General features: G+C 40.3%; 1 protein-coding gene across 1 annotated transcript in view; it reads left to right on the top strand.

Moving 5' to 3' along the window:
- Window positions 1-1,326: 1,326 nt before the first annotated feature.
- Window positions 1,327-13,086, top strand: part of BLOC1S6 (biogenesis of lysosomal organelles complex 1 subunit 6) — an 18,564-nt gene continuing 6,804 nt past the window's right edge. Inside the window, exons 1-3 of the mRNA XM_007935219.2 lie at window positions 1,327-1,408; window positions 5,227-5,368; window positions 7,892-7,979. Coding sequence (XP_007933410.1) covers window positions 1,327-1,408; window positions 5,227-5,368; window positions 7,892-7,979 — 312 coding nt within the window. The remainder of the gene's footprint in view (window positions 1,409-5,226; window positions 5,369-7,891; window positions 7,980-13,086) is intronic.

Raw genomic sequence — 13,086 nt, 5'->3', positions numbered from 1 at the left:
AGTAATATAAGTTTCTGACAGACAGGAACCAGGATTTTTACCTCTGGTGGCATAGTGTCTAAGGCATTTCACTGCTAACCAGAAGGCTGGTGGTTCAAACCCACCAACCACTCCTCAGAAGGAAGATTGGGCGGTCTACTTCCATAGAGATACCGCCTCGGAAAACCAAGAAGGGGTCGCTATGAGTCGGATCAGACTTGATGGCCCTCAGTTATTTATTTATTTATTTATTTTAAAAAACATTGTCTTAGCTCTGGTAGCGTAGTGCCTAAGGCACTTGACCGCAAACCGGAAGGTTGGAGGTTCAAACCCACCAGCCACTTCTCGGAAGGAAGATGAGGCAATCTACTTCCGTAGTGATACTGCCTTGGAAACCCAAGGAGGGGTAACTATGAGTCGGGTCCGACTCGCCGGCACACATAACAACAATCACCTAACAATAACAATCAACTAAGGTTACCCGTAACCAATCGCTGGAAAAAGATCGTGTTCGGTAGAGGGTCAGTGAAAACGAGGGAAACCATTTATCAGATGGATTGACACATTGTGCTGCAACAATAGGCTCAAACATAAGCAACAACTGTGAGGATGACATAGAACCGGGCAATATTCCGTTCTATTATACCTGAGGTCTCCATTAATCAGCAGGGAGGTGATGGCAACCAAGCACAAACTACAGCTCAAGTGAGAGAAGACCTAAGGTAGGGAAGATACATCTGCTGCTTTATTTAATCTGAGACTGCCTCTGCCCACTGGATCTCAGCAAGAGCAAAAAACCCAAACCAAACCCACTGCCAGGGAGTCGACTTCGACTCATAACGACCCCTATTGGGTTTTCGAGGCAATCTACTTTACGGAAGTCGATTCCTCCATCTTCCTTTCGCTGCACGGCTGGTGGACTTGACCTCTGGTTAGCGGCCAAATGCCTCATCCACTATGCCATAAGAGCTCCTTAACCTACCACCAGCACAAATAAAATTGCAAAGCTGTGTCTGTTTTCTAGCTCGCGTCGAACGAAGACAAAGCCTTAAATCTTCCTGGCTCACAGCGGTACTGCTCCTACCTACCACGCTATCTCAAGTACTCAAGTACTGCACAGTCTATTAATAGTGACTCCCCAACCCGGAACAACTTCCGTGCAGACGGTTCCGGAGCGCCAAGGGGGCGGGTTCACGGTCACGTGTCCTGAGCCTGTCTTCTAACGTACCATCACTTCCGGGTACGGCCGCTGCTTCTGTCCGTCTAGGCTCTGGGGGCTTTCGGTACCGTCTTCCTGTTTCTGTCCGTTTTCCTGCCTGTCCCTTCCCTGTTCTCAGCGGCAGGGACATGAGTGTCCCTGAGCCGCCTTCCCCGGACGGGGTCCTGACAGGGCTGCCCGACAGCTTGAGGGCCGGGGATCCGACGCCGGGTACGTGCGGCCGGGCGGCGGGGCGGAGTGCGAGAGGCCAGGACCTGTACTGAGAGGGTGGGCCTCCGGGACCGCCTCACAGGAGGACGCTACTTTAGATAGTTGGCAGTCCTAGATCTGAAGGGGGCGGTTCCGAGTTTTTGGCACCTCCGTGAAAGTTGAGACTCACACCGGACCTACTGCCCAGCGGAATGGGCAGTAATCGGTCTGGACGAAAGCGTTGTTTGGGGTGCGGTTGGGGGCGCTTGATGGTGGGTTCATTTTGAGTTTGTTGAGTCTGGTGCGTCCTCAGCTATTCGTTTTAATGTAGTGTCTGGCGATGAAGTTGTTAGAACAATCGGTTTGTAATTCGGAGAATTGATGTATCCATTATTATGGATGATGGATGCTGCCTCCCTCTTGCTCGGTGACATTACTACATCCCTATTTCTCCCATCAGTTTCTCTCAATCTGGATTCCCGGAGAAATTTAAGCCCTAATGTTTTAGCGTAGTGCTTAAGGCATTTGACTGCTAACCGGAAGGCTGGCGGTTCAAACCCACCAGTCACTCCTCGGAAGGAAGGTTCGGCAATCTACTTCCTTAGTGATACTGCCTTGGAAACCCAAGGAGAGGTCGCTATGAGTCGGTCCGACTCCATGGCGCATAAAAACAACAACAACGTTTTAAGGCATTGAATGCAGTGAATTAACTTACTATATGCATCTAGAACGGTACTGTTTATGTGTCAGCACTAGAGAATTGAGAAAGTAGTCACTCATTATTTTCTGTGTTCAGTAGCTCAGATGTGGAACCCTAGATGAGAAAGGCTGCAGGACTAAAGCATTTGACTGCTTGCTAACCAGAAGGCTGGTGGTTCAAACCCACCAGCCACTCCTCGGAAGGAAGGTTGGACAATCTACTTCTGTAGAGATACCGCCTCGGAAACCCAAGGAGGGGTCGCTATGAGTCGGATACCACTCCACGACATGAGTTTTTTTTTTTTTTTTAACCTCTTTTAACTACTATTCCAGAAATATAAGGATTACCTCAAAATAATGCTCTCAGCTTCTTCCTGGTCAGGTTTTACTCATTGAACTCCCCCTCTTAAATCCTTTGTAAGATTTTCATCTAAGAACGGTTCCGTTGTTTGTATTTGCATCCTGAGCCCCTTTCCCGAATCTTGCTTGCTTGTCCATCTGCTTGACCAACATGGTTGTTCTGCATTAACCTCATATACAGATTGTACATGAATAAAACAAAAAACTAAAACCAAACTCATTGCCGTGGAGTCAGTCCTGATTCATAGAGACCCCTCCTTGGGTTTCCAAGGCGGTATCACTATGGAAGTAGATTGCCCAAGTTTCCTTCTGAGGAGTGGCTGGTGGGTTTGAACCGCCAGCCTTCTGGTTAGCAGTTAAATGCCTTAGGCACTATGCCACCATAAATAAAGGTAAATAAATAAAAATAAATGTCTAATCCTGTTGGTGACGAGTCACGGCCCTTGAAACTTTCAAGTGAGTCTTTTCTCTTGCCTCTTACCTCTCTACTTAGGAGATTCTCCTATGCAATTTTCATTTGTGTCTTTGTATTTATGCCCACAGTTGTAAGTCTATACCACCTCCAGTCAGTCTCTTCTTCTTCCAACCATCCATCCTACCTCAGTCATATCACCGCCTCAAGATAAAGTGCCAATCATGTCTCTCACTTGCTCAGAAACCTTAAACAGCTCCTCACTACTTATTAAAGTTCAGACTCATTTACATGGCATTCAAGGCCGCCCCCCAAGGCTGGTCACATGGTCTTATAGCTCATTGTTGCCTAGGGCCCTTTTACTCTAACCATCCCTTACTACCTCCCCTTTATAGAGCAACGTTTTGATATTTCCACCTTTGTTCATGCTTCCAGATTGCATCTTTTTCACTTGGTGAATTTGTACCTGTTTTGAAATAGTAGTCCTCCTAGACTGCTGGTGGGATTGTAAATTGGTACTACCTCTTGAGAGTCAGTTTCGCAGTATCTGTTTAAGAAATGCATACTCTTTGTCCCAGCAATCTACTTCTGGAATTTATCTCACAGAAACAGTGACATGACTATGCAAAGATAAATTCATTGCAGCACTGTTTGAAATAGCAAAAAACTGAAAACAAGTATCTATTCATAAACCAAAAAAAAACCAAACTCACTGCCCTTGAATCGGTTCTGATTATCATAACGACCCCTCCTTGGGTTTCTGAGGCTGTAGCTCTACTGAAGTAGATTGTCCAGTCTTCCTTCTGAGGAGTGGCTGGTGGGTTTGAACCACAAACCTTCTGGTTAGCAGTCAAATGCCTTAGGCATTACACCACCAGAGCTCCCTCTGTCCATAAGGGACTGGTAACTTATGGTAAATAGAAAACTCAATAGGTCTCAAAAGAATACAGTAGGTCCATACATGTTGACATGAAACAATAACCAAGATTGTTGTTGTTACATGTGCCTTCGAGTGGGACCCGACTCAGTGACTTCTCCTTGGGCTTCCGAGGTAGTATCACTATGGAAATAGATTGCCCAAACTTCCTTCCAAGAAATAATTAAGATATATAGTTGTATCTTAGTTGCAGAACAGTATGAGTAATATTTCATTTGTGAGAAAAACAAATTATATATATGGGATTGCAAAGATAATTTCTGGAAGCTATGTAAGAAACTGAGAGTGACTCCCTTTGGAGTAAGGGGGTAAAAGGCAGTATTTTTACTTCTCAGTTTATGACCCCCTCTGTAGTGTTTAAAATTTTTACAATGAGTAACACTTTAAAAAAAAAGAAGAAAAATTCTTGTCTATCCATTCTTAAAGTCTCAGCTGTACTGCTCACATTTCCTTTAGGAATCATTGCCAAATTTGACAAATGAAAGTGATCTTTTTCTTCCTTGAATTCCCATAATTTCGAGTCACCTGGACTGAACCTTTCAGGGACAAGCTTTATTTATTGTATTGTTGTATTTTTAGAATCTAGTACAAATATAGATGTTCAGCAAACATTTCCTGTATGAATAGGGTGGAGACATCATCTTCTTGTAAATCTTTCAGAATAAAGTATCATGTATGTACAGTAACTAAATGTATGTTAAAATATGAGTAACCAAGACTATTCTAATAATTAACCTGAGACTGGAGGTTTGGTTTCAGTTTTGGAGGTCCATGAGTTAAAATGTGTGTGTTTATCTATAATCTGTATCTATCTAATCATAATTGAGTATTAATTGTTACTCCTTAAAATTAAAGTATCATTTGCATGTTTGTGTTTGTTTTTCTGTAATACAGTTGTCCCTCAGTATCCGCAGGCAGTTGGTTCCAGGACCTACACGGATACCAAAAGCTGAGAATGCTTAAGTGCCTTATATAAATTGGTGTAGAATTGGCCTATAACCTACACATATTCTCTTGGACACTTGACTATGGTTTAAAGTTCTCAAAGTTGCAAAGTATCATTCAAACAGATAAGCTAATTAAAAAGATGGAAAAAACAATGGAAACCCAATGGGGTTTAGAATGCATTGAAAACTGTAAATGTCTGCCCTGAAAAATATATACAAGTGCAGAATTTTGTGTATGTTAATGTTCTTTTACCCTCAGTATATCTTATACTAATAGCTTAAAAACATTTTTTGAGTGCTTATATCCCATTTTGTCAGAGGAAGCCCAGAAGGAAAACAAAAACACCTGTTGTTGGGAGAGTGGGTTTATGCTCTGAACCCCACTGCCAGCTTCCTTTTCTCTTTTCACCTACTCCTTTTTCTCCCCTCTTAGTAGTGGTATCAATTGAAAAGCTTCCTAAATTTGAGTTTTGCTTGGGGACAGATTTAAGTGATACTTCTCCAGATGAAGGATTGTTAGAGGCCTTGACTATCGAAGACAAAGCTGTGGAACAACTGGCAGAAGGATTGCTCTCTCACTATTTGCCAGATCTGCAGAGATCCAAACAAGCCCTCCAGGAACTCACGTAAGACACCGAAAACCATTTATGCACTCATTTCCTGGCTAGTATAAGTCATAATTTACTGTATAATTAATGTACTGTATTAAGATACATTTTGTAACATTTAATCATAGTTAAGTATTTATATATCTTTATTGACAGCAAATCATAGTAGAGGGATACATAATAATCTAAATGTAAAAAAATGAAATGAATGCTCTTAGAGTGTTTGAACTCTTCTAATAAGTACTTACCTTATGTAAGGAACTCTGGTGGTGTAGTGGTTAAGGCATTTGACTCCTAACCAAAAAGTTGGTAGTTCACACCTAGTAGCCTCTCCACAGAAGAAAGATGAGGCAGTCTGATTCTGTAAAAATTTACAGCCTTGGAAACCCAATGGGGGTCAGAATTGACTTGATGGCAGTGAATTTGGTTTTTGAGAAACCTTATCTAGACTCCAGATAATTATGTTATGAAAATATTTCCTATAGGGATGTTGCAGGGAGGGTATACCTATGTTTCTGAGTTGAGAAATTTCTTCCATAAAAATCACACTTGTGTTCAGTTTCTGGTTCAAATAAATTGCCAAGGATCCTTAAGTATCTTTTTTTTTTTTTTTTTTGAGATGACCTGTTTCGGAGGTACAGAGTATTACCAAAAAAAAAAAAAAAAAAAATCAAACCCACTCCCATTGAGTCAATTCCCACTCATAGCAACCACATAAGACAGAGAAGAATTGCCTCATAGGGTTTCCAAGACTGTAAATCTTTACTGCCTCATCTTTATTCTGCAGAGTGGATGGTGTCTTTGAATCACTGATCTTTTGGTTAGTGGCTGAATGCATCAACCACTGCACCACCACTATAGAGTATTGGGTTCTCTTAAACCTAAACCAAAAAAAAAAAAAAAACCATGAAACTTAACTGCCATTGAGTTGATTCCAACTCACAGCAACCCCCTTTGGGTTTCCAAGGCAGTACTGCCAGCCTTCTGGTTAGGAGTCAAATGCCTTAGGCACTATGCCACCAGAACTCTTTCTCTTTAACCTCACTTACTGCTGTGGAGTTGATTAGACTCATAGTGACCCTTCCTTGCGTTGCTGAGTTGGTATTTCTGTGGAAGTAGATTGCCCAGTCTTCTTTCTGAGGAGTGGCTGGTGGGTTTGAACCGCCAGCCTTCTGGTTGGTCAAATGCCTTAGGTGCTATGCCACCAGAGCTCCCTCTCTTAAACCTAGGGAGTGGTAAAAGCCTGTTTTTGTTGTCCTGCTTGTCTTGGATGCTGACTTGTTGGGTTCTCTTATTATTTGTTGTATATTTCATTTTCTGTGTTCTCTAATCTGAGATGAAGGGACAAACTTCAAATACTTAAATATTCAAACTTAAAATATTCAATTAGGAGACTTTTCAAGGTCTCTTAACCCTGTTTTCATAACATTGATTGAATCTGGAGATGGGTATTAGGGAAATTGGCTTTTCTTCCTCAATAGAATTTTAAAGGAGAACCTTTAAAAGTTATATGGTCTGATCTCACTTTATAGATAAGATAATTTAGGCCCAGGGACCGGGGTTATGGATGTGTGATTACAGACAATTCATACTCACCCTTTAATGTTACATAAATTTGCCTTCACTTTAAAAAAATTGAACCAACCCCTACTTGCAACAAATTCTTCATCACAATCACTCACAGCAAGTGAAGCTTTTAAGTCATTGAAAAGGCTCGGAGGCTTTTCTTGCACTAAAAAACCTACCAAACTCACTGCCCTCGAGTTGAATCCAACTCATGGTGACCCCTCCTTGGGTTTCCGCGGTATCACTACAGAAGTAGATTGCCCTATCTTCCTTCTGAGGAGTCTTTGAATTGCCAGCCTTCTGGTTAGCAGTCAAATGCCTTAGGCACTACACCACCAGAGAAGTAAGTCTAAATAAGAACCATATGCACCTGTTCTGAGTTAGTACAAATTTGACTGAAAGACATACTTAATAATGGATCTGGTTGATAACTGGGGACTGCCTTTAAACCGAATTTCCAATATCACACAACTGGTTATTGGCAGAGGGGATCCTGTGATTCCTAACCCTTTGCTTTTTCCATCTTCTTATTTATTCTCTTTGAGTTATTATTCATTGATACTGTATCTTTCCCAGCTCTACTTAGAAAATTAATCACTCCTTATTCCTTTATGAGAATATTGCAGTAATAAGATTATAAAGCATGTGGAGTTTCTTGGGCAAGGTCACTTAAGAAACTTCTTTTGGGGGGATAATACATAGTTGCAGCAAATAATTTTAAATGACTTGTTTTAGTTATATTAGAGCCTGAACATGAAGAATGAAAAATTTCTAATTACCAGAATGTAGCTTTTGAATATTATTTTGAAAAACAGATAATGCTATACCAAATAAGCTTGGGAGATCAATTCTCTGCAAGTGCTTTTACATATTTCCAGCTTAATTTTTAACCTTTAACACTAAGATAAATGTTTCGTTTAGTGAGCCAGGACTTATGATATGTAGGTTTATTTTGGCTGTGTGCTTTTGTTTCAGACAGAACCAAGTTGTACTATTAGACACATTGGAACAAGAGATTTCAAAATTTAAAGAATGTCATTCTATGTTGGATATTAATGCTTTGGTAAGTATGAGTTAGTTGATTTAGGTTAATGACCTCTAATTTTAAAAAGACCTAGGTCTAACCTCCCAACTTAGCTTTGTACTTAAATATATTTAGAATATTTTCCTCTAATTAAAAAAAAAATTATAATTTATCTTTTAATAGGAAATCGTGATCTATTTTACTAGAACTTCCATTGTCATGAATTATCATTCAAATCTTGAACTTGTAATAGGAAATATAACTTATTTATAAAAGTTTGATCTGTTCATAATTAGAGACTTATAAAAGACAACTGAAAGTAAGGATCTTTTGGCTACTATTTTCACCCTTAAGGAGAAGTTATCTTTATTTCGCTATCAATTGCATCTTTTTTCCTTTTAAACTAGCATTTTATTTAATTGTATGGTATATTCATAATGCCGTAGCAAATTAGCATTGTGACCCTTTGACAATGATCAGTCACAGCTTTCGGTGTAAATGGCAATAGTTGAATGCCATCAGAAGTGGTATGTTGTTGTTGTTGTTAGATGCCATCGAGTCGGCTCTGACCCATAGCAGCCCTATGTAAAACAGAACGAAACACTGCCCGATCCTGTGTCAGCCTCACAATCCTTGCTATCCCCGAGCCCATCATTGCAGCTACCACGTCAGTCCATCTCATTGAAGGCCTTCCTCTTTTTTGTTGTCCATCCACTTTACCAAGCATGATATCCTGCTCCAAGGAATGGTCCCTTCTGACAACATGACCAAAGTACATGAGATGAAGTCTGACCATTTTTGCTTCCAAGGGCCATTCAGGCTGCACTTCCTCCAGGACAGATCTGTTAGTTCTTTTGGCAGTCGACAGTGCCTTTAGTATTCTTCAACACAACTCAAAAGCATCAACCCTTCTTCAATCTTCCTTGTTCGCTGTCCAGCTCTCACACGCATATGAGGTGATTGAAAGTAGTATGGCTTGGGTTCTGCACACCTTAGTCTTCAAAGAGACATCTTTGCTCTTCAGCACTTTAAAGAGGTCTTTTGCAGCAGATTTGTCCAGTGCAATAGGTTGTCTGATGTCTTGACTGCTGCTTCCATTGATGTTGGTTGTGGAACCAAGTAATATGAAATCTTGGACTTCAATCTTTTCTACATTTATTGTGATGCTGCTTACTGGTCCAGTTGTGTGGATTTTCATTTTCTTTATGTTGAGATGTAATCTATACTGCAGACTGTAGTCTTTAATCTTCACCAGTAAGTGCTTCAAGGCATCCTCACTTTCAGCAAGTGAAGTTGTGTTGTCTGCATATAACAGTTTGTTAATGAGTCTTCCTCCAATCCTGATACTGCATTCTTCATACAGTCCAGCTTCTCAGATTATTTGCTCAGCATACAGATTGAATAAGTATGGTGAAAGCATACAAACCTGATGCATTCCCTTCCTGATTTTAAACCACACAGCATCCCCTTGTTCTGTTCGAATGACAGCCTCCTGGTCTATGTACAGGTTCCTCATAAGCACAATTTAGTGTTTTGGAATTCCCATTCTTCTCAGTGTTATCCATAATTTGTTATGATCCACACAATCAAATGCTTTTGCATAGTAAGCAAGTAAACGTCTTTCGGTATTCTTTGCTTTTCAGCCACGATCATCTGACATCAGCAATAGTATCCCTCATTCCACATCCTCTTCTGAATCCAGCTTGCATTTCTGGAAGTTCTCTGTCAATGTACTGCTGCATTTGCTGCGTTTTTGAATTATCTTCAGCAAGATTTTACTTGCATATGATATTAATGATATTGTTTGATAATTTACACATTCTGTAGGATCACCTTTCTTTGGAATGGGTACAAATATGGATCTCTTCCAGTCAGTGGGCCAGGTGGCTGTCTTCCAGATCTCTTGGCATAACCAAGTGAGTGCCTCCAGTGGGGCATCTGTATGTTGAAACATCTCAGTGGGTATTCCGTCAATTCCTGGAGCCTTGTTCTTCACCAGTTTCTTCTGTGCAGCTTTAACTTTTTCCTTCAGTTCCACTGGTTCTTGAACATGTGCCACCTCCTGAAATGGATGAACATCCTGAAATGGATGAACATCAACCAATTTCTTTTGGTACAATGACTGTGTATTCCTTCTTTTGATGCTCTCTGCATCATTCAATATTTTGCTCATAGAATCTTTCCAGTATTGCAACTTGAGGCTTGAATTTTTTCTTCAGTTCTTGCAGCTTGAAAAATGCCAAGCTTGTTCTTCCCTTTTGGTTTTCTAACTCAGATCTTTGCACATTTCATTATAATAATTGAGTTTGTTTTCTTGAGCTGCTCTTTGAAATCTTCTGTTCAGCTCTTTTACCTTGTCATTTCTTCCATTTGCTTTAGCTACTCTCCATTCAAGGGTGAACTTGAGAGTCTCTTCTAATATCCATTTGGTCTTTCTTCCTTTCCTGTCTTTTTAATGCCCTTTTGCTTTTTTCATGGATGATGTTCTTGATGTTATCCCATAATTCCTCTGGTTTTTGGTCATTGGTGTTCAGTGCATCAAATCTATTTTTCAGATGGTCTCTAAATTCAGGAGGGATATAATCAAGGTATATTTTGGCTCTCTTGGGCTTGTTTCAGTTGTCTTCAGCTTCAACTTGAACTTGCATATGAGCAGTTGCTAGTCTGTTCCACAGTCAGCTCCTGGACTTGTTTTGGCTGAAGATATTGAGCTGCTCCAGTGCTTCTTGCCACAGATGTCATCGATCTGATTCCTGTATACTCTATCTGGTGAAGTCCATGTGTATAGCCACCATTTATGTTGTTGAAAAAAGATATTTACAATGAGTAAGTCATTGGTCTTACAAAATTCTGTCATGCGATCTCCAGCGTTATTTCTATCACACCTTATTTTCAGACTATTAGTGATTCTTCTTTGTTTCCAACTTTTGCGTTCCAATCACCAGTAATGATCAACACATCTTTATTGCATGTTTGATCCATTTCAGACTGCAGAAGTTGGTAAAAATCTTCAATTTCTTCATACTTGGCATTGGTGGTTGGTGTGTATATTTGAATAATAGCAGTATTAACTGGTCTTTCTGGTAGGCGTATGAATATTATTCTATCATGGACAACATTGTACTTTAGCATAAATCTTGAAACATTCTTTGTGACAATGAATGCTGCCCCATTCCTCTTCAATTTGTCATTCCAGACATAGTGGATCATATGGTTGCCTGATTCAAAATGGCCAAAACCAGTCCATTTCAGCTCACTAATGCCTAGGATGTCGATCTTTATGCGTTCCATTTCATTTTTGACAACTTCCAATTTTCCTAGATTCATACTTTGTACATTTCATGTTCCGATTATTAATAGATGTTTGCAGCTGTTTCATTTCAAGTCATGCCTCGTCAGCAAGTGGAAGTCCTGAAAGCTTTACTCCATCCACATCATTAAGGTTGGTTCTACCCTGAGGAGGCAGCTCTTCGCCAGTCATATTTTGAGTACCTTCTGACCTGAGGGACTCATCATCTGGCACTATATTGGACAATGTTTCAGGGCTATTCATAAAGTTTTCCAATAATATATCAGACAGTATTCCACTGCTATTTATAAGGTTTTCCACTGACCAATTCTTTGAGAAGTGGATGGCCCCTTCCTTTTTCCAAGTCTGTCTTAGTCTAGAAGCTCTGCTGAAACCTGCCCACCATGGGTGACCCTGCTGGTATTTGATATACTGGTGGCATAGCCTCCAGCCTCACAGCAACACGCAAGCTCCATGGTATGACAAACTGACAGATGAGTGGTGGCAGAAACTGTATAGCTTTTTTTTTAGAAAATAACTTTCTGTTGTTGAGACTATATACAACAAAATATACACCAGTTCAATAGTTTCTACATGTACAATTCAGTGATGTTGATACATCACTGAATTCTCACCCTCCTTTTCTGAGTTGTTCCTCCTTCAATATCTTAAACTCACCACCCTCTAAGGGCCTTATCTAATCTCTCAAGTTACTGTTGTCAATTTGATCCTTTATAGTTAGATTTAAAAAGCACATAGTGCTCAAGGCAGCCATTCTTTACTAGTTAAAGCCAAACTGTTGTTTGGGTTTAAGAAGAGTTTGGGAGATATTTTTGGTTTAAGATTTAAAGATTATCTCAGGGCATTTGTTTTGGCAGTTCGTCAACCTCAGCAGCTCTCTCTCTCTTTCTGTCATCATTGTAAATGTATGTGTCACACAGCTTTTCCCACTTCAGCTTTTTATAGGTGTACAACTTATAGACAGCAATTACATTAATTGGCTATGCCACCCTACCCTTACCTTTTTCTATTACCACAGCCGAAAGTTAGTACTCCGTAAGCAATAACCCTCCCTTTCCTCCTCCTCTCTTCTGCCTCTGGCAACCACTAATAGACTTTGGTCTCTATACACATGTCTGTTCTTGTCTTTTTAGATAATTGAAGTCATACGATATTTACCCTTTTGTGATTGACTTATTTTCACTCACTGTGATGTCTTCAAGTTCCATCCATAATGTTGCATGAGAAGCTCTATAACTTTTTGTTAAGAGGAATTGATACTCTTTATTTTAAGAGACAGAGTCTTTTTTTTTTTTTTTTAAATAAGGAAGTTGTGGCTACCTTTCTCCTTCCTCTTGAGCACTATAAATGGTTTGGTTTGCATGATTTTGTGGACATTCACATAAATGGACTTCTTCTTGGAGTATTATTGTTGCTGTAGAGTTGATTCTGACTCATGGCACTCCATGTGTGCAGAGTATAGAGCTGTTCCATAGGGTTTTCAAAGCTGTGACTTTCTGAAAGCAGATTGCCAGGCCTGTCTTCCAAGGTGCCTGTGGGTGGATTTGAACCATCAGCCTTTTGGCTAGTAGTCAACTGTTTTACTATTTGTACCACCCAGGGACTCCTTTCACTGGGTAAATGTGACGTACTAATGTATTCTTTTTATAACAAGCAAAAACACAGTTTCTGTTGTCTAGCCTTAAATAGAAGCCTGTGGTTGTTGTTGTTGTTGTTAAGTGCCGTCGAGTCGTTTCCGACTCATAGGGACCCCATGCACAGCAGAACGAAACACTGCCCGATCCCGCGCCAGCCCCACAATCCCTGCTATACTTGATCCCATCATCGCAGCCACCG

Source organism: Orycteropus afer, unplaced genomic scaffold, assembly GCF_000298275.1.
Source record: "Orycteropus afer afer isolate SDZICR_OR568_19922 unplaced genomic scaffold, OryAfe1.0 scaffold00026, whole genome shotgun sequence".
In the NCBI taxonomy this organism is placed as follows: Eukaryota; Metazoa; Chordata; class Mammalia; order Tubulidentata; family Orycteropodidae; genus Orycteropus; species Orycteropus afer.
The sequence above is the reverse complement of the archived record's forward strand: the minus strand, read 5'-3'. Positions and strand labels throughout refer to the sequence as shown.